Below are 23924 nucleotides of genomic sequence, written 5' to 3'. Positions count from 1 at the left end.
TGCTGCTAGTTAGTCTCTGTGCCTGAGGGAGACCATCTTTGGCTGCCTTGAGTACCTCGGACCCGGCAAGCCCTTGATAGATATTTGCTAATGTTCTGATTTAATAAACCTCAAGAACAGTACAGCCTTTAAAATGAAGTCTGTTCTCCCAAAGGAGGGGGGGGCGGGGTCCTGGAAACTTTTGCAGTGATTATTGGTTTTCATTTACATCCTAGTGTTTGAGGACGGGAGCCAGAAGTAGATAGCAGCAACTTAAAATACTGTATGAGTGTCAGAAACATCCAAGGAGACACTTTGTTTTTTCCTCCAGTGGCTTTCTTGGCAGAAAATTTAGAAGGAAAAAAAAATGGCTACACGATTTAAGAAAACACTGTGGTGTTTGGTGATAATAACTTATATTTCTAGAATGCTTTCCAACTTACAGAATGCTTTCCCATTATTATTTCATTGAATTCTCACAAGTCCCAGAGGTAGGTAAGACAATACTATATTATGGTTAAGGAAACGCTGCCTCTACCACTTACCTACCACGTGGCTTTGAGGGTTATTTAAACGCTCTTAGCTTATTTTCCTAAGGTTTAAAATGGGAGTTGAATAATCCCTTTCTCTTAGGATTGCTGTACAGATTATATGAGCTAATGCATGAACAATGCCAGTGACACAGTAAGTGCTTAATAACTGACCACTGTTATATTCTTAGGTATAATAATCCGCACTTCACAGATGAGGAAACTAAAAATGACCATCAGTTTGCCAAAGATCACACCATTTGTAATTAGCAGAACTGGAATGCAGATCAAGTTCTTCTGCCCTCAGCTTTAGTCCTCTTTCTGCTACCCTTTAGCCGAGATATGTCATCAGGACTCTTTCGGTGCTTCTGCCAGCAAAATCCCCCACGAGAGTGACCCTGTTACCAGTTGCTCTGATGCACTCATCCTTTCCATGTCTGCTTCTGTGTTCACAGAACATCATCAAGAAGGTGATCGGGCAGAAGTTTGTGTACAAATTTGTCTCTTTCCCGGAGATACTGAAAATGGACCCTCACACAGTGGAGATCAGCCGGGAGAGCCTTTTGCTGCAGGACAGCGAGTGCAAGGCGCCGCCCGAGGGCCGCGAGGCACACAGACATGGCCTGTCCGCCCTCAAGAGCGCCAGCCGCAACGAGTATATTCACTCGGGCCTGTACTCGTCCTTCACCATCAACTCCCTGCAGAACCCACCCGAGTCCCTCAAGGCCATCAAGACGGAGAAGCTGGAGGAGCAGCCGGAAGACAGCCCTCCCGTGGAAGAAGTCAGGACTGTCATCAGGTTTGTGACCAACAAAACCGACAAGCACGTCAGCAGGCCTGTGGTGTCCCTGCCCTCCACGTCGGAGGCCTTCCTGGCCTCGTCCGTCTCCGCCAAGATCTCCTCTTTAATGCTGCCAAACGCCGCTGCCAGCATCTCGTCCGCCTCACCCTCCTCATCTCGGTCCCCATCCCTGTCCCCCAACTCACCCCTCCCTTCCGAACACAGAAGCCTCTTCCTGGAGGCCGCCTGCCATGACTCGGATTCCCTAGAGCCCTTGAACCTGTCATCGGGCTCCAAGACCAGGTCTCCATCGCTTCCCCCAAAGGCCAAAAAACCCAAAGGCTTGGAAATCTCTGCGCCCCCGCTGGTGCTCTCCGGCACCGACATTGGCTCCATCGCCCTCAACAGCCCAGCCCTTCCCTCGGGATCCCTCACCCCAGCCTTCTTCACCGCCCAGGTAAGCGCCGTCCCCAGCATCCTCACCACACCCAGACTCAGTGGCTTAGCAGAAGAACAACTGAAGTGACCTCCTTCTGCCCTTCAAAGGATAATCCTAGGGCCCCTGTAGCAAAATCACTGTGTCATTGTGCAGGGAAATTACTTTTCCGTGCCCAGACGGAGGTATACACAAGAGAAAAGGGTTAGGGTGTTGGCTATAGCAGGATGCTTGATTGGTTTCTGGCTTTTAGGGGCCTAAAGCGATTGTAAGATGGGATATGCGTACTGGCCGTCAAAGGAGATCCGAACAGTGATTTCCTAGGGAAAGCTGAGCAGGCCACTGACATTTCAGAAGGCACTTGGGCTTTATGAAAATTCTATGGCAGCCTCCTCTCTCGGGGGCCCTTGATAAGTAGTCATTTGTTTTATGTTAATAAGAAAATAGATGCTAACCAATACGGCCATTGCGATTGTCAGTGGGGAGCTGGCTTGTCCTATAGTCTCATCATAATAAGAAATGCAGGGGCCACGTCAAACGGTGAGAAAGATACTTCAGTAAAAACAGTGCTAGTCTGAGAAGGCCCAGGCCCACAGCACACGGGAGAGGAAAGCAGGCTTGTAGAGCAAGAAGAGTCTTCAGTGCTGTTAGCTCCAACATGAAGGTAGGCTTTTCCTCTGAATTCAGTATTCAGATGCTCACTTTTGTCCAGCTGGCAGCAGTAGGGCAAAGGCAGAGCAGGTACTGGTAAACCTATTTCTGCTTCCTCTGGAAGACTGGATGCATTTCAGTGGCGGAGGTTAAGTGCATTGGCTTTGGGGTCGCAGACCTGGATTCGGTTCCTGGCTGCACTGCTGGGTAGACATGTGACTGCGGTACTTGCTCTCTGAGCCTGTTCCCACACCTGTGCAATGGATGGCTGTGAGGAGTAAGTATGAAGAGAGCTGGCTACAACCGGCAGGTTTTAGTATCATGTGGCTTTGTGGCACCAGAGTGGGGACATGCTTGAGGTGGGTAGGAGCTCTCTGTCCCCCACCTCTGTACCCATTGCCGTGGGTGTCCTTGCTGTCACATCATGAGTGGCAGCATAATTGAGCTTTTCATCTGTGCCAGGCACTGTTCTAAACACCATTCAGGCACCATCTCAGTTATCTGTCATCACAGGCCCGTGAAGGAGATACTATTATTGCCTATTCTTCCAGTAGAGGTAAATGAGGCACAGAGGTAAAGTAACTCATCCAAGGTCACACAGCTAATAGGCCATAGAGGTGAACTTGAACCCGGTTAGTCGGCTCCAGAATCCATGCTCTTTAAGTAAAACGCTCTCGGCACGTGCACTGGGAAAATGCCCACTTGTCCCTAATCATGAGCTGTCTTTGGAGTCTGCAGACAGCTGAAAGCAGCTCCTGGCATTTTCCTCTCCATGGCTTCTCCCATATGATCGTGGCCCAGGGATTTCGTGTCAGCTCGGCTTGTGGGCTGGTGGTGACGAGTGTGCTGCCGCGGAGGGGAGGGCTAGGCGCTCGGTTACAGGGCAGAATGAGCACGTGTGCTCTTACATGGGGCACTGCCTAACCAAGCAAACTGTCCAGTGACTAAGCAGTGCTGAGTAAATGGCTCAGACACAGTGGCTTCCGCTGTAGCTCAGAGAAGTAACTGGAGAAGCGAGGCCGGGGTGGACAACCTAAGGGTCTCCTCCCCGGCCTCCTGTGTCCCCAGCCGTGCACTGTAGAGACGTCTAGAGCCTGGCCCAGGCCGGCTCTGATTTCAGTCTCTGCTTTCTCGGTGAGCCGGTACCTGAACATGTCCCAGCCCTCAAGTCGTGTCGGAGGAGAGCAGCTCGGGCTAACGCTGTGGTTTTGGACCCGAACAGTGAATTTAGGGCGGCTCCATGCAGAGGGGCTGAGGATGGGTGGCTGGGCTGAGGGGAGAGGGGACCTTGACACCAGATAGGGGTGGAGGATGGATGTGAAGGAATGGGCGCAAAGCTCAGGACTGGGAGATGGAATCTACTAGAACGCCCTAACAGCAGGCTCAGGGAAGCCGGATGTTTAACAGGGGACCGGTGCCTCAGGGAGGTGAGAGGGCTGGTCCTCGACCTGTGAGCGCCATGAAGTCCAAGACAGGGGAGGGGGCTTCCTGAGGGGAGACAGGCACAGGGCAGGGTCTGGACCTAGGAAAGGGGAGTGGAAGTGGGGGCCTGGACCCAGGCAGAGCCTTTGGATTAAGTGTTGGGGGTGATGTTGGGGGTTAGGTAGTGTCTGAAGCCATTCAGAACTAAAGGAGTCAAAGGCTGCCTTTGGAAGATGGGTCAGCTCTGCACCTGCCGGCCAAACATGGCTGACAGGGAGGGAGAGGTCAGGAGGGAGGAACCAGAGAGAGCAGAGAAAGGGCAGGACTAGGGTGTTCACTCAGGTGGGTTCTCTGAGAGCAGACAGGAGAGTCAAGTAGTTTTATCTTGACTTGAGAAGCCTTGAGTCAGTGTAGGATTTGGACCCTCAGCGTCCTGGAGAGCAGGAGCTGTTTCAGGTGTCCCAGAAACTACCCCACCAGCCCCCACGGTTCTCTCTCCAGTGGACACTCAGACACAGCCTGTGCGCTCTCGGCAGTTCTGCTGAAGTCCACGGGGCCGCAGCCAAGGATGTCATCTCCCTGAAACCGCCCCCAGGGACAGGAGCAAAAGACTCCCCGTTGCTCCCAGGTCAACTCTGGGTGGTTCCTCTCCACCGGAGGGGGCTTGGGGCGTTTCTCTCAGGCAGCAGTGGTGTCTCAGTCCCGCAGCTCAATGGTTTCCCTCCTACCTTAGCACTCTCTGTCCCAGAAACTCCACTTTCTGTGGGGAGTGCAGTGTGTGCCCAGAAACGTTTGGTTACCTGCGGGCGCCTGCTATCAACTTTCTTCACGGCTCGCTTTAAAAGAGATAAAACTGTGCTGTAATAACTTGATACCCTGAAAATGAAGTTGGCAAGAACTTGCATTTATTCTAAGGATGATTTATATTTTATTTATTCATTTACTCCAAGAATAACTCTCAGGTGGTTTCAGCTAGAAGCATGGCAGGAAGAAGGGTAGGATTAAGCATGTCTTGGCGTGCTTAGGGTCATGTGGCTACAGTTCTCTCCAAGGACCTTCTTAAACCACATACCTCGAGGAGGCCCAAATTCAGACTCGAAATTTCAATCTACAACATGGTGGGCATGAAAAATCAGCATTCTGCCACTCTCCCAACGTCATAACCTTCACTCCCATCAAGAATACTGTGGTGCATCTGCTGGGATCTGTACGAAGTGCGGTTGAGATTACGCGTGTGAGTATTTAAGAAACCAAGATTACTGATGTAGACAGACATGATGCTCACCCAGAGATGCCCCCCAGCATGGACTATGAGGAAATGAAAAAAATGAGACTACAAAAGCCAGCTGGGTACCAGGGAGTGAGGGAGTTGGAGCTCGACCACTGAGGTCACGTTGGACGCTTGTTAGAAAAGCAAGAATGTTATCTCTGATGGCATGAGCTAAAGAAATTGAGACGAGGGTGGGGGGGAAGGAGCCAGAACGTGAAACCCTCTTGGTTCCCGGCCAGGCACCATGGAAGCACGAGTGGTACCAGCTGGAACTTCTGATTCTCTGTATCTTTTTATTTTTAACAACATGGAATTTATTTATGTATGGCTGTGTCAGGTCTTAGTTGCAGGCACACGGGATCTTCGTTGAGGCATGTGGGGTCTTTACGTCGTGGCATGCAGGCTCTTCGTTGCAGCACTTGGGCTTCTCTTTAGTTGTGGCACAGGAGTTCTGGAGCACATGGGCTCTGTAGTTTGTGGCATGCAGGCTCTCTAGTTGAGGCCCGCAAGCCCAGTAGTTGTGGTGCGAGGGCTTAGTTACCCCGTGGCATGTGGGATCTTAGTTCCCCAACCAGGGATCAAACCTGCGTCCCCTGCATTGGAAAGCGGATTTTTTACCATTGGACCATCAGGGAAGTCCCAATCGTCTATATCTTCTGCACCTGGGTGTCATTTGTCCCTCTTTCTTCCATTTGCCTTTTTTGCTTAGTCTCTCCCTCGGCCTTTCTTACCAGTGTAAAGTTAGTTCAGAATTGGAGGTTGGCTTATTGCATGTCCCCCATTTAGCCCAAGACCTCTGCTCATCTCACACGTGATGTCTAAGATGTTGAACTCAGATATGTGTGGGCACCAGGGCTTGAACTTGCCATGAGAGTCTGAGCATGCATGTCCCGGGCTGTTTTATTAGCAACGGCCTTGGACTAACACTAATTGAGTAGAGACAGCTTGCTGAGGACTGAAATGCTAAAAACCTTCCTGCATGTACTGGTGGATGTGACAACCGTGAGCCCAAATCATAAGTTGGGAACTGGGAGTAAAATGGGTATGTGTAGTGAGGAGTCATCAGGGTGAACTGCATCCTGCCTCAGCTCTGGGGTGGCTTCTCATCTTACTGTCTCTTTTGCCATGATCACAAAAGGAAAAAAGTTTGGGTTTTTTTCGCCTCTATCCCACTCTATAACACCGCCCCAGCTCAGCCTACAGCTTTCTCCATACTGGCCCTACAGGAGATGGAGTCCTCATAGGAGCTCTCTCATTGGTAGACTTGTGTGACTTGACACTCCAGCTGAAGGTTCCTGCTCCTCCCAGCTCTAGTCTGCCTAGGATGAACAAACCATGAGAGCTGTCTCCCTCTTTCCACCCTGGGGCCCGTCTTTTTTTGTAGTTACTTCATGGATTAACTGAGTCCTCCCCAGTTCTACCCTTACTCTGTTTTTCCCCCTCTTACCATAGCTACCCTTGACCAATAGAGAATTCTCTTCTTTGTCCTCTTTTCCTTCAGATCAGCACATTCAGTGCTACACGAACTTCTGTGTGACTCTACTTTTTGCAAGTTCTTAAAACCATGTTTTTATTTGAATTCAGATAACTCTAGGAGTTTCCAGAGGTTCATTGTCACCTTTTGAGGATTTTTTTAACCACAAAATGGCATTGTCCTAGATTCAGTTGGCATCCATGGGAGATTAAGATCAGAGATGTTTGTTGCTACAAGCTGCCCAGCCATCAGCTAGGCGCCTGGAGATACAGAGGTGAGCAAGACAGACACAGTGCCTGTTCTCACGAGCTTATAAGCTTGCTGCCCAGTAGGTAAAGAATAAGGGCAGTATATAATTTAGGGTGCTGTGAAATTACAGAGGGCCCTGGGAACTCATTGAGGAATTTAGACTTGTTTTGATGGGAAATTAATAGCTGCTGAAGGTGTAAATCAAGAGAAACAAAAATTCCTATTAGAATCTGTCAACAAGTAATTATTGAGCATTATTTTCAAATCACAGGAAGGACACCCAAAGTACAGGTGCTTATTTTTATGACCTTAGGACCTGGCCATGACATGGCATACACATGGACAAGACAGCACATGACAAGAGCAAAGCATACCGTGCAGAGAAGTACCTTAGGAACAGAAGGGGGAAAGAGCCAACATGGATTGCACACCTGTCATGCGTCACGAGCTTTGCTTCGGGCTGGGGGTGGGAACATGAATTAGACAGCCCCCGTTAGTGGGGAGGGAGCTCGTAACTTATCTTAAGTTTGTTAATATAGTATCCCGGGCACAGTACAAACGGAATTCTCAGGTATAAAAGGAATACTAAGGAAGAAGCTATTAACTTTGTTGGGGATGGGGAAGGGTGTTGAAGGGCTTCGTGGAAGGGGTGATCACACTTGTGCAGGGTGTTAAAAGAATCAGTAGTGATTTATCTGGCAAATGGGGTTTAGAGGGCATTGTAGGCAGAGGAACAGCTTGAGTCAAAGCACAAAGATGTGAAATAGCTTTGTGCATTAGGGCAGCACAGTAGTTCAGGAAGAGGGGAGGATACATTCCAAAGGTAAAGGAAGTGGTGGGAGATGCAGCCTGAGTGAAATAGTGAGGATGGTGTTTTAGAAATCATCCTGATGACGTGGATTAGCGAGGGGTGAGGCTGGAAGCAGTTAAGATATGACCATAAAATTCCAGGTGAAAGACAATGAGGATCTATAGGGACTGCCACCAGCAGGACTTGGTGATGGGTGTGGAGGTGTCAGGGAGTGTGGGGAACGGTTACAAAACCAGTTTGGGCCATGTGGAGTTTGAGGAGCCTGCGGGACATTCAGGAAAAAACACCAGCTGCAATTGGAGCTAAGGAGAGACTTTGGGGTGATTAAAAACCATAGGAACAGATGAGATCACTTGTGAAGCAGCTGTAGCCCAGGGGACCATGGGCTAAGTGGTCAGGGAAGTTGTGGAATGAGTGCTGAAGAACTAGTAGGTTGGAACTATGTGGTGCTCAAGCAAAGTGAGGGGTGCGGTTTCACATGAAACCAGGCTATGGGGGAACCTAGAATTTTGGCCAAGGAGGTTGTACTTTTTTTTTTTTTTTTTTTTTAAATTCCCTGAATCTGTGAAACACAGTGTCTTAAGGTGATTGATTCAGTGGCAGTGCTCAGACTGGGAGAGACCGGAGGCAGCTGGACTGATTTAGGTGGCAGTTGTCGAATGCCATCTAAGTTGCTGGGGCTTGGATGCTGCAATACTGCAAATGAGGGGATAAACAGGAGTGTCAGTTCAAGAAAGGATCCACAGGCCATGCCCAGAGGTTGTGGCAAGGGGGTGGGGGATGGGGGGGCACCTCAGTGACTGGGATGCTGGGTTGAAGATCGGGCTGTGAGCACAGGGATAGTGTCTTGTTTTATCGTTGTTTCTCTGGCACCTGGTATGTACGATGTACTTGGTCAGTATTTGTTGAGTGGGTACATCAGTGGTGGTACTGTTGATAGAAGTGGATGCGTCATAAACACTGGATTTGGAAAGAAGGTGGCGAGCTCGTGCTGTCTCATTGAGGGGAATGCAGGACGTCTCCATTGAGGAGGTGGAATTTTGATGGTAAGAGATCATGATTCAGGCGGAGGACACCCAGGAGGGGCAGGTCTGGACAATGGTAGCCCACCAGGTTTAGCTCAAATGTGAGGGCTTTCTAAAAGACTCAGTGTTAAGTGTAAGAAGAACTGAGTGGGGAGGATGAAATGAGGTCCTGACAGGAGGGTCTCTCCCCTTGAAAATGAACGTGCATTGCCCTTGGGCCTTAGGGCATCTCCTTCCCTGGCAGGTGACAGGAAGTCCCTGTCTGCCATTCAGAAGAGCTCATTTGCAAAGACGTTCTTTAGTGAAGGAAGAGGAAGCATACATTTTGCTGGTGGCTTCTTTCTTTAGCCTCTCTCAGGCTCAGCTTACCCTCCGTGACTCAAGGTGCTTGCAGACAGAGGCACTGAAAACTTACACGGTACCAGAGATAACTCGGGCCAGGCTTTATACAAATTTTCCCTAAAAGAGCAACCAACTAGTGTTTTTCTCTGCGGCCGCAGGATCTTCAAGCAGAACAAGGATGGGAGGGAGAGGAGTGAATGAAGTCATTTTACAATATTTATTTGCATATATTATAGCAGACATTTCAAATGTATTTAACATGAGAAACAGAAGGCTACTGTCTTCTGAGTACATCCTGTATCCCTTAGAAACAAATGTACAAACATCTCCAATCCTGACATGGGTATGAATTTTAGACTATGAAAATATATTCTACACCTTCATATATTACTCAGAGGATTAAAAAGGAATCAATGTATATTTATGGCCATGGATGAGAGAAAGAAAGCTATGTTTTGCAATTTAGAAGATTCACTGTCTCTTTAGAGCTGTGAGGCTTTCATTGGTAGGTAAACTACGAGGCCTTGAACACACTGGTTAGTAAATGTGAGTGTGGCATATTGTGACTGGAACCTGGCTTCAGAGTAACAAGCAAATATTAGTTCTCGGATCCCCTGAGCTGTGGGCTTGACCCTAATATGACTGAGAGGAACCTTAAAGTAACAGCTGATTAGGTTGGTTTGTCTGTTTCAGAACATTAAGTACTCTTCCAGATACAGTTGAGGATTTCTCCCATGAATAGGTGAAATAGTCAAATATACTTTTAATTACTAATGATAACAGTCTTGAATACTTATTGAGCATTTGCTATGTGCCAAGCACGTATTAGGAGCTTTACATAAATCATGTACTCTTCCTCACAATCCTGTAATGTAAAAAATGTAGGCATTTTTCTCCCTATTTTACAGATTAGGAAACTGAGACAGAGAGTTTACCTATCTAGTAGTAGTGGTTCTGAGACTGCAACCCTGGCAGAGCCCATGCAGAACTGCTAAGTCTGAACCGTTAGGCCAGATGGCCTGGCACGTTTGTGAAACTGCCTTGGATTAGAACAAATGGGAAACTTATCCAAAACACGTATTTATCTTAGTAACCTCATAGGTCATTCAACATGTAGAAATGCTGTGGAACCAAAGACTCAAATTATTTGAGTCTTTTCAGCAGCTTCAGTTTGAGAACCTTCAGGTGTTTGTCTCCGTTCCACTGAACAGAGCAGACCTTTCAACTTAGGTTTAAGCCAAATGTCCTGGATAATTAACGAAGCTGCGAAGGCCAATTCTAGGAAAAAAATAACACTTTAGTATCCAGCATAATGCAGTCTGAAATGCTGGTGCCCTTGCTGTCGTTCTTCCTGCACAGAGCACCTTATTGACATCACAAAACCACTGAGGGGTTCCTTCTAGTCACCAGAGGTGCAAAACCACCCTGGCCAGGGAGTTTGGCTCCGCTGAGAATAAAAGCCATGCAGACTTACCAGCTGGAGCGGGTTGTTTCTTCCGCACTCTTGCTGGCTTGCAGGCCAGGACTCCTGCTGCGTGTATGCAAGCAAATGCAATTCTTGGCACTCTCCCAGGAAACCCAGAGTTTTGGCTTTACACCCAATCTGACAAGAAAGGATTTTTTTCCCTCCACGAACTATTGCCAGGGAGATGAATTCTCATCAGCCCCGTATCCGGAGTGAAATCTGGAAAATCCAGTCCAGAGCTTCTGATGAAGCTGCTACAGAGTATTTTAGCAGCAGATCCTAAAGTGTTAAAGTGCTGTTGATCAGGAAAGTGAGCTTGGGATGTCCTTTTAAAAATATGTGCGTGTGTGTGTGTGTGTGTGTGTGTGTGTATATAGCCCAAAATACAAAAATACAAATAAGAAAAAATAAAGCCCTCTCATGGGATCCCATTTGCTTGTACACTAAATCTTGTTTAATGTGTGAGGAGGAGCAAACTGAAGAAAGCTCGTGGAAAGAAGCTGCTACACACTTGAGTTTTCTACTAGGATGCTGGAGGAAGGTAACTTTTCCATACTTTCTTCCTTGATAAAATTGCTCCCACAGTTAGCAACGAAGGAAACTGAACTGTGCACAGCCCCGCAGAAGTAACAAAGTTGTCAGATTTTCCTAAAGCGGAGAGGCTTGTCTCTTGGTTTGTGGCTAGTGCCCCTGGCCTGCACTGCTCACCCCAGCTGGAGTCAGGTGATACAGTATCAAAAACTGTGTATGTGCTTTCTTTCCCAGACACCAAATGGATTGCTTCTGACCCCGAGTCCACTGCTATCCAGCATACATTTCTGGAGCAGCCTTAGTCCAGTTGCTCCACTGAGTCCCGCCCGCCTGCAAGGACCAAACACGCTGTTCCAGGTGAGCGTTTGGAAATGAACTTTTAAATGTGGAATTTCTAAGGGATGTGTTTTTCCCAGTAAATCCTGCACGGTAACGTCTTCAATAAATGTAGGGAAGAACTCACTGTTTAAGTTTCCAAAAGGAATTCATGTTAACACAGCTGCAAAAGGCCACCTTCAGAGGCAGGTATTTTCATTGAGGCGGCATTCTCATGTCAGATACCCCTAAATGCAACAATTAGTTCTTGAAGTGTTTTGGATATTTTCACTGACTATGAAAACTGGAAACTTATTAAGGAAAAAGACCTAATTATCCTTATGTATAAAATTATGATTTTATAGATAAGGATACTTAGGGTTTTTTTCCCTTAATACTAATCTTCTTGTTCCATAATAAAAAGTTCATCTGGCAACCTCACCAGTTAAATGGTGGGCTCTCAAGCCACAAGAGCACCTTGTTTGCTGTGGTGTGCACCTGGCGCCTAGCACATTGCTTGATACACAAAATGATGTTCAGTAATTATCATTGACTAAAGGAGTGGATGCCTAAGAATTCATCAAGGATGTCTAAGAAAGTTAAGATCAAGTCTCCAATGCTTTTCTGAGTTGATCCATTTTGCTTGTCAAGGTTAATGTTTTCCTCTGTGCAGGGGGCTGTACATGCTGGTATTTAGGGTTTCACTGGGAGAAAGGTGGAGCTAAAGAGGTTTTGATTACTATCTTGCTTCTCTGGTCTCCTGGTCGGGTGTTATGACATGACTGTGTCCCTGGAGTTGTCAGGTTTCTCTTCCTGGCCTGTCTTCTCATCACAAGAAATTGAGATATGGTCATGCACAGCCAATGTGTTGATTCTTAGCCATTTTAACTAGGCAAGGAAACAAAAAATAGTTTGCTCACTAGATATAGTGAGCAAAAAGCAGTGAGCAGTATTAGGCAAGTTTTAGATTAGTAATCTTTTGGTGTGGGAACTAAAAGACCTTATTTTCTGGAAGCCTCCAGATGGGAGCAGCAGAGAGTTCCCAAGTAGAGCAGAATGGAGTTGTACGGTGCATACGTACAGTCAGCTCCATGGCGGTAGGGACTGTAACACTACTCTAATACTAGAATCTAACACAGGGCCTCTCTAGGCTTCCCTGCATACTTGTGAATAATGAATGGACTCTCACTTCCCTCCTCACAGGCAGTTCTGCCACCTGATTGTTGCAGGGGTTGCTGAGCTCCCAAGGAAGCTCATTTGAGATCTCTTGCTTTAGACACTAAACCTTTTCCAGCCCATTACTCCCAACAGTAGCAGTGGTTGATGCCCACAGTGATTCTACACATTAACAGGATATCAGGAGCTCTGGGAATTGGGAGATATGCACATCCCTTCTCTTCAGTCTCCACTGTAGACCAGTGGTTCTCAAAGTTAATGTGCAACAGAATCAGCTGGAGGGTGTGTTAAAATGCAGTTTGCTGGGTCTCACCCCCAGAGTTTCTGATTCAGAAGGTTTGGGATGGGGCCTGATAATAACATTCTTTCAGGTCCTAGTGATGCTGCTGCTCCAGGAACCACACTTTGAGAACCACTGAGGACCAGTGGTTCATAATTTACATTTGGAATTTTGCATAAGTGCTGCATTTAAAGGGTACCTGCTCGGAATTTTGATTTCACAAACTGGACCTGTCCTCTCTCCTGGAGGCATTCAAAACACAGCCCTGAAAAGGAAAATGCAACCAGATTTGGCTACCTGACAGGTTGTGTGGCCTTGGGCCCTCTTTTTGGGACTGGGAACCATGAGACTAAGGAAAAACAATTTTGTATCTTTTAAAGTATTATTACTCTTTCTATGCTAAGAGCACTGAGCTGGTGAAAGTTGAAATTAGCAGTTTTGAAAATGGTAAATAGCATGGTAAGAAGAATTTGATTTTTTAAAATTAGACATTTCAAATGATGGATTTTCAAAATTCAGACTTCTATCAACAGTACCCCTTTTTAAACTAATGAAAACAAGTGTCTTTAAAAATAACAAGCCTCTTTCACATATGCTATGTGAATGTGTGGAGGAGGAAAAAAATTAGACTTGGCCTATAATAAAGTTGTAAATGATGCTGGCAAATTTCCTATGATGATGAGAAAAACAGATCAGAATCCTTAGGGTAACAGCTGACAGAGCTGAGGAGTTTTGGCACAGAAGGTCTCCTGATATTACTGTAGTAAGTAGTAGCAGATACTGAAAATTTTAAGGTAAGGCGAGTGAAGATATTAGTCTTTCTAGAAGAGGTATGCTTTGTAATCTAGACATGTTTCAGTGGAGAGAGAGATGCCAAAGACATTGTGCTAAATCTAAATATACAATCTTGATTTATACATAGAGATGGGTTCCAGTTAGACTGTTTAGCATTTTAAGCTTATCTTTAGGATGTCTGTTCCACTTTTGAACTAGATTTTGATCAGATTTGGAATACACCTAAAAGGTACAGATATATCTTGAAATGAGGTAATTTTCAATGGAGAATGTTTTCTGTAATTTTTAACTCAACAAATCTAATCCAGCAAATATTTTCAATGCTCTGAGGCAGGGACTGTGGGGATATACAAAAGGTGAATGATAGTTGTGTAAACAAAGTGCTTTAAGAACCCAAAAGGAGTAGCTCTTTCCAGCCGAGGACCGGGCAGAGACTCCAAGGCAGAAGTGGCACCTGAGCTAGGAAGAAGAGACAGGGTTTTGGCAAAGTACCTTCTAAATGAACAGATCTGCATCATTTGGATATGAAAATATATAATCTGTTCTGGAAGGGACTGGGTGATAGGAGACTGGTTGGAAAAGCAGCCTGGGACTTGAATACCAAGGAGCTGCTGTTATGTGACAACCACGGAAGGCTTTTATAGCTGGAAACAGCATAAGATCTCCATTTTAGAAAGATATTGCTGATATCACAGTGTGCAGAGATGACAGAAGAGAAAGCAGAAACATAAGGGGCAGGAAGACATGAGGAAATTTATACGCCTCCAAATTCTGAGGGAAGAATCATCTTTTAGATAAGAACAGTGAAAATAGGTATATATTTCAAAGACATTCCAGAGGCAAAATCGAGAGCATGACTTTTAGTTAGGTGTGAGGAGTAAGTAGGTAGTGAAAATTAGGGAGAAGCAAGGATTGTTAAGTGATTAAAAGACTGGGAATGCTATTGATAACAACAGTTATTTTTTGAGGGCTACTGTATGCCAGACATTGTCCTAAGCACTTTTCATGGCTTCTTATTTAATAGTCCCAATAGTTCTATTTGAAAAGATAACCAATTCCATGAGAAAAAGAAAAAAAGAAAACTAAGGCCCGGAGGTGTTGCTCAATTTACCCAAGATCACATGTGAGTAAGTGGCAGAGCCCTGATTCACATCTAGGGTCGTGCTCCTTACCGCCACTCTCGCTGACTTAGTGAGTGGGGAAGAGGCATAGGTGGGGATATCTAACTGAGTCCAGTAGAGGAGAAAGGAAGGCTGAGGACAAAAGCTGGCGAATGCCGTAATTTAAGAAAAGGGACTGTATGGGGGTGGGGGGAGGCAACGAAGAGGACTATGAAACATGTCAGAACAGCCAGGCTAACCAAGAGAAACTATGACAGCTGAGTATATAGAAACAGCACAGGACTGAAATCAATAACAAAACCAAAAGCTGATTCTTTGGAAAACACCAATAAGATGGACAGAAACTAAAATGAGAGAAGATGTAAATAAACTGAAAGAATGAAAACAACATCTGCTCTTCTTCCAGTGTTCACTCTTAATAGGAATAGTGGTTAGGAGCACGCCTTAAATAAAGAGTATAAGCTAAATGCAAACAGATTTGATAACCCGGTTGAAATGGGTAAAATTCTGTATAACATTAAAATTCCAAGTGTTAGGAAGAAAACAAAAACCTTGAATATAACCATTAAAGAAAGTGAAATGGTAATTAAAGAGCACTATCCACCCCCAACCCCTGCAAAAAAATAAGTTGGGCAGTTTGGTACAGAAAGCACAATATCTTTCAATCAGAGTTTAAACTTGGCTTTACTGCTTATAAGCTATGATCTTTAGCCAATCAGAAGTTAATTGAAGTCTGTTTTCTCATCCATAAAATAAGGATAACTGAACTTTTATAGGCTTTATATATCAAGTGAAATGACAACCATTGATAAGCTCTAAGGGACTAGACACATGTTACTGAAATAGTTTGAAAATTGCAAAAATATACTGTTCTACAAACATTTATTGTACTTCTAACACATACCAGGCTCTGCAGTTTGTTAAACGTCAACACTAAATAACATTTAGGTGATCTAGACTAAATAGGGGTTAAACTAGAAGACAGCCCAGAGATCATTGTGACACATATCCTAGACAATGAACACCTAGTTTCAAACAGTTTTAAAAGGAGATCTTTAATTATGTCATGTTCAGCTGGGAGTACAGCTGCTGTATTTTAGACCTGACAAGGTATCAAAGCATATACCTTTGTCCTATTTATCACCTTAGTTACCGACAACACACAAATTAACTTTACTCTTTAAGTCCTGATCTCTCGATGGGTGATCTCTCTATTCAGTTTGATATTATTTGTAATTTTAATTAGAATAGTTTAAAGATTTAGAAAATAAACTTAGAAAATAAGAATATCATTAAAAATAAAAACATTCCTCATTTTTAACAGTTACTGAGATGCATCACTGTAGTACTCTGGAAAACTAACAGCCAATTTCAAAATACAGTATGAGAAACTGCTGATTTGCATGCAAATAGTCCGTTTCCTGGTTTTCAAAAGTAATTTTTCTTAATATTTAAAGCGAATTATCATTCTGAGTAGATTGGAATCTTTTAGAAGTAATATTAGAACATGCTTTAGCAACATATAAAGCATATTTTTTTCTAGTAACCTAGGCACATAAAATAATTAGGGACACTTTCTAAGCCTTGGCCTCTGTTTGCTGTATGTAATCCTTTTTCATTGTCATCTTCCAGTTACTCATTCTGTAAAATAATTGGCAACTGACCTCTATCAATCACAGGGGTAATGAGAGAGCTGATCCACTGTGGTCTGTCTAGGAATGTAAAGAACTCAGGTCTTCCCAATGGATCTGCAATAATTATTTTAAAAATCTTTTGTCCCCTACAGTTCCCCACACTGCTTAATGGCCACATGCCAGTGCCAATCCCCAGTCTGGACAGAGCTGCTTCTCCAGTACTGCTTTCTTCGAACTCACAGAAATCCTGATGACATCTGGCCACAATTAAAGACTCATTAACTGGTGAAACAAATTTGCCCCCATGGGCTAGTTTACCTGTGTCATGAGAAGGACGTTGTGAAACCTATCTGTTAATTTGGTTTGCACTTTTCATAACATGGATGGTCTCGATTTATGTTACCATTTTAAAAACTTTTTTATATTCAAGTATATATGAAAATCTTTTGCATTAAGTGAATTTTAATGTTTTTGTTTTTTATATCTTCTTAGCTCTTAAGTGTTGAACACTGTTGACAGTGAAGAACTTTTCTTAATGGTTTTCAATGTAACTAATAAGGATGTGAAGCTTCTTTCCTCTTTAATTCTGCGTATGCTGAACTGTGCTTATATACACTATAACCAGCTGTGCCTTCCTTTGCATTTAGTTTAATGTAAATGATTTATATATTTTTTAGTATTAAGAGAAAATGTTTGAAAGACAAAAATTAGCATCAAACATCTCTCTAGTAGAATTTCATTATTTTTCACAAGTAGGCAATATGAAAGCAGATTCACATTACTTTTTCTTTTTTGCTTTCAACTGTGTGAGAATTGCCTTAGAACCTCTTTTGAACTGAAATTCAGTGAATATAATGTCCAACTAATGTTTTTATAAGAAAAAACTAAGCCATATTTAGACAATAAACTTTCATAAAAGAAAATGTTCTAAAGTGCATTTTTTGAAAAATGAATGTTGAAAGGCTAGTCTCCTGTTTAAAATCTTTTAGACTCCTTCCAAACTAAAACCTGGGATGGAAAAACTACATCAAGTTCACTCTCTCCATGCCCCTGGAGTATTTCCTAGGTTAGCACATTGTTTTAAAAAATTAACCTGGTTCTCCCAGTTTTCCACAGAGACTCACACCTCTCTGATGCATTTACTCTATCATTATGAGTTAGGGTTTCTCTAAACCCCAGGAACTATAATTAACATTTAAAAAGCCTATGCTTTGGAAGAGGTTCACAGACTGGTGATGAATACAAATGACAAAGAAACGATTGGGTAACATCAGGTACCTTCACGTGTATAGGTACAGATAGCCTTGCCTGTGGAAACTGAGAGGTGTGAGATACACTGCTTTATGTATTACTGTTTATGGTGAGAATGAAGGAAAACTGATCAAAGAAATATAAAAATCTTCAGGAACCTCATCATTGTGGAACTGAACTGATTATATAGCAATCTGGAATACTCAGCAGTAAAGTCATAGTGTATTTAGAGCAGTGATAATAGAAACATATTTTCTGTTCCGTCAAAAAATCAGGCATCAGTCTAAGGCGCCATTCTGTATATGAAGTAGTAAAGTTCTAATATAAAAGAACTGGAAAGTGCCCAGTGCTTTCAAGGTTGTTAATTATCATCCTTAACTATAACAGAAACCAGTTTGAAATGTGGCTAATGATTCATTGACCCAAACAATGCATTAAATGGCAGGGATTATGAGAAAGGGTAAAAAATAAAGGCTGCAGAAACAAATATTTCTTGAATTTTCAAGAAATTTAAAATTTTGTTTTGACAATTACAAAGCTTGAGATTGTCCACTGGAATTGAGAATCTCTGTGTTTGGGGGTATATGCCCTTATCTGGGGGAAAAAAATCTAAACACTCTAATATGCATCTTTGAATATAAAGTAATGGGCCTGGTTTCAAAACCTGCAGATAGACACTACTGTCACTCCCTCACAGGCTAAGGATAATTCTGTACTAAAATAAACGAGCAGGTCCAGGGGACTGGTATTTACCAAACATCAAATGTTAGAAGAGGCCATTGAGAATGCATCCAACCACCATTTCCAGGTAAGGACAACTGCACAGGAGATGTGGGAATTGCCTAAGGCTACATGGTTCACTGAAGGTAGAACAATGACTGATTGGTGCTCAGTCCAGTTCTATTTCCCCATGCCTAGCTCTAGATTCAAAACTGTATGTTAAGTAGAAAACAAAACAAAACAAAAACATTAAAATGACCCTCTATTTTGTCAGATAAGAGCACACCTCAAATGCAAGATTCTTACAGAGAAAAACTAAGTTAAGCAAAAACCTCAACCAAAAATATTATTTTAAATGTAAACGTTGACTGTAAGTCTGATTTTTGTATTCCCTTCCTCCAAATACTATGATTAACATACACTCCAGATCCATTTATTAGAAATGGAAAAATACAACAATTTTTGATGGATCAAAAAACTCACTAAAACAGAGAACTGGAGGTATTGACGTATAACTCGTAGCTCTGCCTCATTTTGTGTGTGTGTGTGCTGGGTTTGTCTCTTTTAAACAATTATTTTAGTCAGAAAATAGGTTTCAAAGAACATATTAAATAACTTTGTTTTCCCCTTTTTATATGTTTGCTTGATCAGTGTTAAAACGCGATGGTAAAGTTTTATAGAACTATAACCTAAATGTTGGTCTCTCTGTACACATCTTTTCTATGACTGCAAATCTTCATTCAACTTTCATATATGTATCACTTTTACTGTTACATTATTTTTGTTCAATAAATACTTTGTGATAAAAGGTGTGAAGAAGCAATTAACTTCCATTTACTTGGGATGATCCAAATCCCACTATTCTCTAAGGCATAAACTGGAAAATGAATTGTTATTCAGCTTAAATATTGCACACTGAAACACTATGTATGTATAAATCTTATTTAAACACATATTTAAGGAAACAAATATACTTATTGGGACTGAATTGGGTGGAAGGGAATGGATCTGAAAAGTGGTCCTCTGATCTCTTAAATCTGAAGTTCTGTCATTCTGTATTGAGATAGGGAGGTGAGAATGGGAAAAACTAAATTACCATTTATTCTTTTAGCTGCAAATAATATCAAGAAATTAAAGCCACCCTGCATTCATGGATTAGAACCCTTAATATTGTTAAGATCACAATACTTACCCAAAGTGATCTACCAATCCAATGCAATTCCTATCACAGGCCAAAGAAACTTATTTTCCATAGAAGTAGAAAATCCCATCCTAAAATTTATACGGAATTTCAAGAAACTTGAATATACAAAACAATCTTGAAAAAGAAAAAGGTGGAGGACTCACACTTCTTGATTTCAAAACTTATAAAGCTACAATTAATTAAAACATTGTGGTACTGGCAGAAGGACAGAGATGTAGGCTGAGAGAAAAGAACTGAATAAACCCTCATATCTATGGTCAGTCAACTGATTTTCAACACGGTGCCAAGACCATCCAGTGGGAAAAGGACAATCCTATTAACAAGTAGGGCTAGGAAAACTAGACACTCACATGCAAAAGAATGACCCTCACTTTATACCACAAAAATTAATTCAAAATGGATCAAGGCCCTAAATGTAAGTGCTAAAACTATAAACCTCTTAAAAGAAAATGGGGAAAATATTCATGATCTTGGATTTAGCAAAAGCAATTCAAATATGCCACCAAGAGCAGAGGCAACACAAAAAATACACCAGGCTTTAAAGCTTTTGTATATCAATAGGACTCCATCAAGAAAGTAAACACAACCCACAGAAAAAAATAAATTACAAATCATACACATCAAAAGGGTCTAATCGAGAACATACAAAGAACTCCTACAACTGAAAAAGACATACAACCAAATTTTAAAAAGAGCAAAGGACTTGAATGGGCATTTCTCTAAAGCAGATATACAAATGGCCAGTAAACACATGAAAAGCTGTTTAACATCCGTAGTCATTAGGGAAATGCAAATCAAAACCAGGAGAAACCACTTCACAGCTATCAGAATGAGTACAATGGGAAAAAAATTTAAAAAGCAAGGATGAGGAGGAATTGGACCTCTTACATTACTACTGGGAATGTAAAATGGTAGGTCACTGTAGAAAACAGTCTGGTGATTTCTCAAAAAGTTAAACATAAAATTACTAACTTACCCAACAATTCCACTCCTAGGTATATAAACCCAAAGAATTGAAAACAAGGGCTCAAACAGATGCTTATATACCAGTGTTCATACCAACATTATTCTCAACAGCCAAAAATGGGAAAAAACAGTGTCTACCAACAGACAAATGCATAAGCAAATGCTGTATAGTCGTACAATGATGTCATTCAGCCATGAAAACAAGCTAAGTTCTGACACATGCCATAACATGGATGAAGCTTGAAAACATTATGCTAAGTGAAATAAGCCAGACACAAAAAAACAAGTGTGGTATGATTCCACTTCCATGAAACACCTAGAATAAGCAAATTTATAGAGACAATAAGTACTGGTTTGGCCAAAAAGTTCGTTTGGGTTTTTCTGTAAGATGTTATGGAAAAACCTGAATGATCTTTTTGGCCAACCCACAATATATAAGAGGTTACCCAAGGGATAGGGAAAGGGGAAAATGGGGGATGGGAAGGGGAGGGGGTTAAACCTTAATGGGTACAAAGTTTCTGTTTGGAGTGATGAAAAATTTTGGAGATAGATTATGGTAACTGCTTTATAACACTGTGAACATAATAATTAATGCCAATGAACCGTAATCTAACAAAGGGTAAAAATGGCAAACTTTATATGTATTTTACCACAATTAAAAAAAAAGAGTGAAAACAAAACCACACACACACAAAACAACCACATGAACTGTCTTGGGTCAAAAAGATAGATCATTATAACATGTTAACAAGTAGCCTTTGAAACACAGGCTGATAAAGCACCAAACACAGCACAGCCACTTCTATATAGAGTGACATATCCAATGTGTTAACAACATCACTTGCAAGGAAAACAAAAAAGGCATCCTCTCTTACCTTTAAGAACCTTGTCAGTTTACGATGAATCGTGTTCAAGATTCAAAATTTCTGAGTTTCAACTCTCTTCACTGCAAAGTTTTCAATATCTGAATGGTGCTCAAGTATCAAAAAAAAGGGTCAAATTCCTTAATAAAATGAAGAAACATCCCTAGCTTTTCCTAGAAAGAAGAATTTTATGTAACTGCTGGATACAGTTCTTCACCTTTTATATACAAGAATCAAACATATTCACAACAAATGAAATATATAACCTTTGAGATAAAAATCTGACAATGATACTTAAAAGTGCTATCCTATGAAATTACAGTAAAGATTACTAAATGAATGGCCAGCACAATTATAAATTAACTACTATTGGCACAGTGAGATTTCATTATCTTAAGGAGATTCATAAAAGAAAATGATCCCATTCTGTACAGCCTTCTTCCCCTAGAAAGAACTGACTCAACAAAACCACACTTTAACAACATGAAGATTTTGTTATTATAAATTTCAAAACAAAATGGAGGAATTTTCACATAATATTTATAACCTTCGAAGTACAATATTAATACATGTCTGTCAGTTAGAAATAACAGCAGTTTGTTAGGCTACAGGGTTTAACATAAAACCAATTTACAAATGTGAAAAGCAGTAGTGGTCCAATATTCACCATTACACATGAATCTGTTTCTTCCAGAAAATTTTTCTTAAAAAATTAAAATTTCAGTATCATGAAATATTAAAATAACACCCCAAACATGCCACAATCACTATTCACAAATAAAGTTAAAATGAAATATACAAAAATTCACTTAATACTGTTAAATAACAATAAACTACAAGATTTCCTGAACAGAAATGGTAGGACCCCTGAATGTTTTACAGTGAATGTCAGGAAAGGAGTTAAGTTATGACTATTTTCATGATATATAAGCCCAAAATTTACATGACCATTTCAAAATATAGCAATCAAGATTTGCAGTTGGTAAGATGCACTAAACAAATAGTCCTTAAAAGTGAACACAAATGCTTAAAACACTGTTACCAACACCAAGGTGTATTTATGATGTTCAAAAAGATGCATAATTAAAACTATAATATTTACTATCTCTGGTAAACAGATAATATCTATAATGCTTTAAAACAATCTTCCAAGTTCTCATTTCTCTCATTTGTATTTATCATGGCTCATTTCAAAGACATATTACAGCTTTCAGCTGATTTCAAGCGAATAAACACACACATACACACAGCTCCCAAATGAAAAAAAACTGTTCCCCAATGAAGTATCATCCATTCTAATAAAAGAATTGTATTTAAAACAAATAAACAGAACAAGACCTCTCATGTTTGACTGGACTTGTATGGTTTAGTTTTAACTAAATTAAAGCACAATGTAAATAGGTAAGTGTATTAGTATACAAATATCCAATAATATGCAGTAAATATTTCTAAAATGAGGAAAGGTAAAAATAAATAATTTGGGTGCTTTAATTTACTGGTATTTAATGGGAGATCCCCAAAATGTCAGGTATTCACTTGCTTGAATCAACTTCTGCATCACATGCTTTCCTAAAAATGTGCTTATCAATTTCTTAGCTACTCTATTTGCCAATGTTCAATAAAAAATTATATAGCATGAACGTAAGAGTGTTCAAGTTGGCTCACATATTTTACTGTTAAGCAAAGCTGAATTTACATTCCAGGAAACACTGCAGTTTAATTTTAAAAACAAAAAATGCAGCAGTAAAACAACTTGTGAGGAAAAACAGATGCATTCACATATAATAAAGCCACTGCAACTTCTTCAGGCATTCAACTGTTGAGTTAAATAGACAGTAGTTATTTAGCAGCAATGATTCCGCAATAAATAATGCACTGTGTTTCTCAGTCCTGCACAAAAATTGCAGCTACAATTACATCAATAGCTGTAACCTACTGGCTCTAATGGCAGAGAAGACCGTAAAACCAACTGTACAAAAAAATTGTCACACTGTGACAACAAATATAAAAACAATTTGTAGGTCTAAAATAAAAAGACTCCACTGTGAAGAGGACAGTGTAGACAAACGAAGATTCCAAGTCCACCAAAAGAAATAATTGCCTTCAGATCTGAGTCCTTGATTGATAAGAAAGGCTGGGGGCTGGGCTTGAAACCATGTTATCAGACTTAAAAGAGCATGCTCTGTCTTCTGTTCTTCCCATGTCCTAAAATATAAAGTCATCTTATGAGGCAGTTCAAGGTTCAGTTTTATCCCACATACAGTATTTGGTGACTCTATGAAGCTAATGTTCCCACCAGCAAAAGCTAATATTCCACGGTAAGAGTGATCAGCACTGTCTTAAATGACCCTTTTGTTGATGGGGTCAGTCTACAGCTTCTATGCTTCGAAGTGATGAACCTGATGACTAGAGAAGCACAAGATGTGTCTTCTGCCTCAGGTGCCAGGGATGCTGTATGCAGTGATCAAGCCAGGCCACTTGTAAAAGGTCTTTGTGCCATCTGCAGCTTTCAGGATCCCTGATTTGACTGAATCAGATTTCTCTCTGAAGAATTACTGAGCTGCCCACATCATACAGAAAAGTGAGTACGTGCAATGCTAAACATACACAGCTGTGAAATGCACTGTACATTG

General features: G+C 41.7%; 2 protein-coding genes across 5 annotated transcripts in view; one reads left to right on the top strand and one right to left on the bottom strand.

Moving 5' to 3' along the window:
* ELK3 (ETS transcription factor ELK3) overlaps nt 1-17213 on the top strand; it is a 62865-nt gene extending 45652 nt beyond the window's left edge. The window contains exons 3-5 of the mRNA XM_057740472.1: nt 965-1747; nt 11201-11323; nt 16440-17213. Coding sequence (XP_057596455.1) covers nt 965-1747; nt 11201-11323; nt 16440-16538 — 1005 coding nt within the window. The 3' untranslated portion in view covers nt 16539-17213. The remainder of the gene's footprint in view (nt 1-964; nt 1748-11200; nt 11324-16439) is intronic.
* CDK17 (cyclin dependent kinase 17) overlaps nt 9005-23924 on the bottom strand; it is a 115856-nt gene continuing 100936 nt past the window's right edge. For 3 of the 4 annotated variants that reach the window (XM_057740468.1, XM_057740469.1, XM_057740471.1), the window contains 2 exons: nt 21304-23496; nt 17309-19311 (listed from right to left, as the gene is read on the bottom strand). In XM_057740468.1, the coding sequence (XP_057596451.1) occupies nt 23459-23496 (38 nt within the window). In that variant the 3' untranslated portion in view covers nt 17309-19311; nt 21304-23458. Of the gene's footprint in view, nt 12170-17308; nt 19312-21303; nt 23497-23924 lie in introns of those variants that run through there. The other variant, XM_057740467.1, reaches the window with a different exon arrangement.

Source organism: Hippopotamus amphibius, chromosome 7 (genome assembly GCF_030028045.1).
Source record: "Hippopotamus amphibius kiboko isolate mHipAmp2 chromosome 7, mHipAmp2.hap2, whole genome shotgun sequence".
NCBI classification, from domain to species: Eukaryota; Metazoa; Chordata; class Mammalia; order Artiodactyla; family Hippopotamidae; genus Hippopotamus; species Hippopotamus amphibius.
Note: the sequence above shows the minus strand (reverse complement) of the source record. Positions and strands in the feature narration are given on the sequence as shown.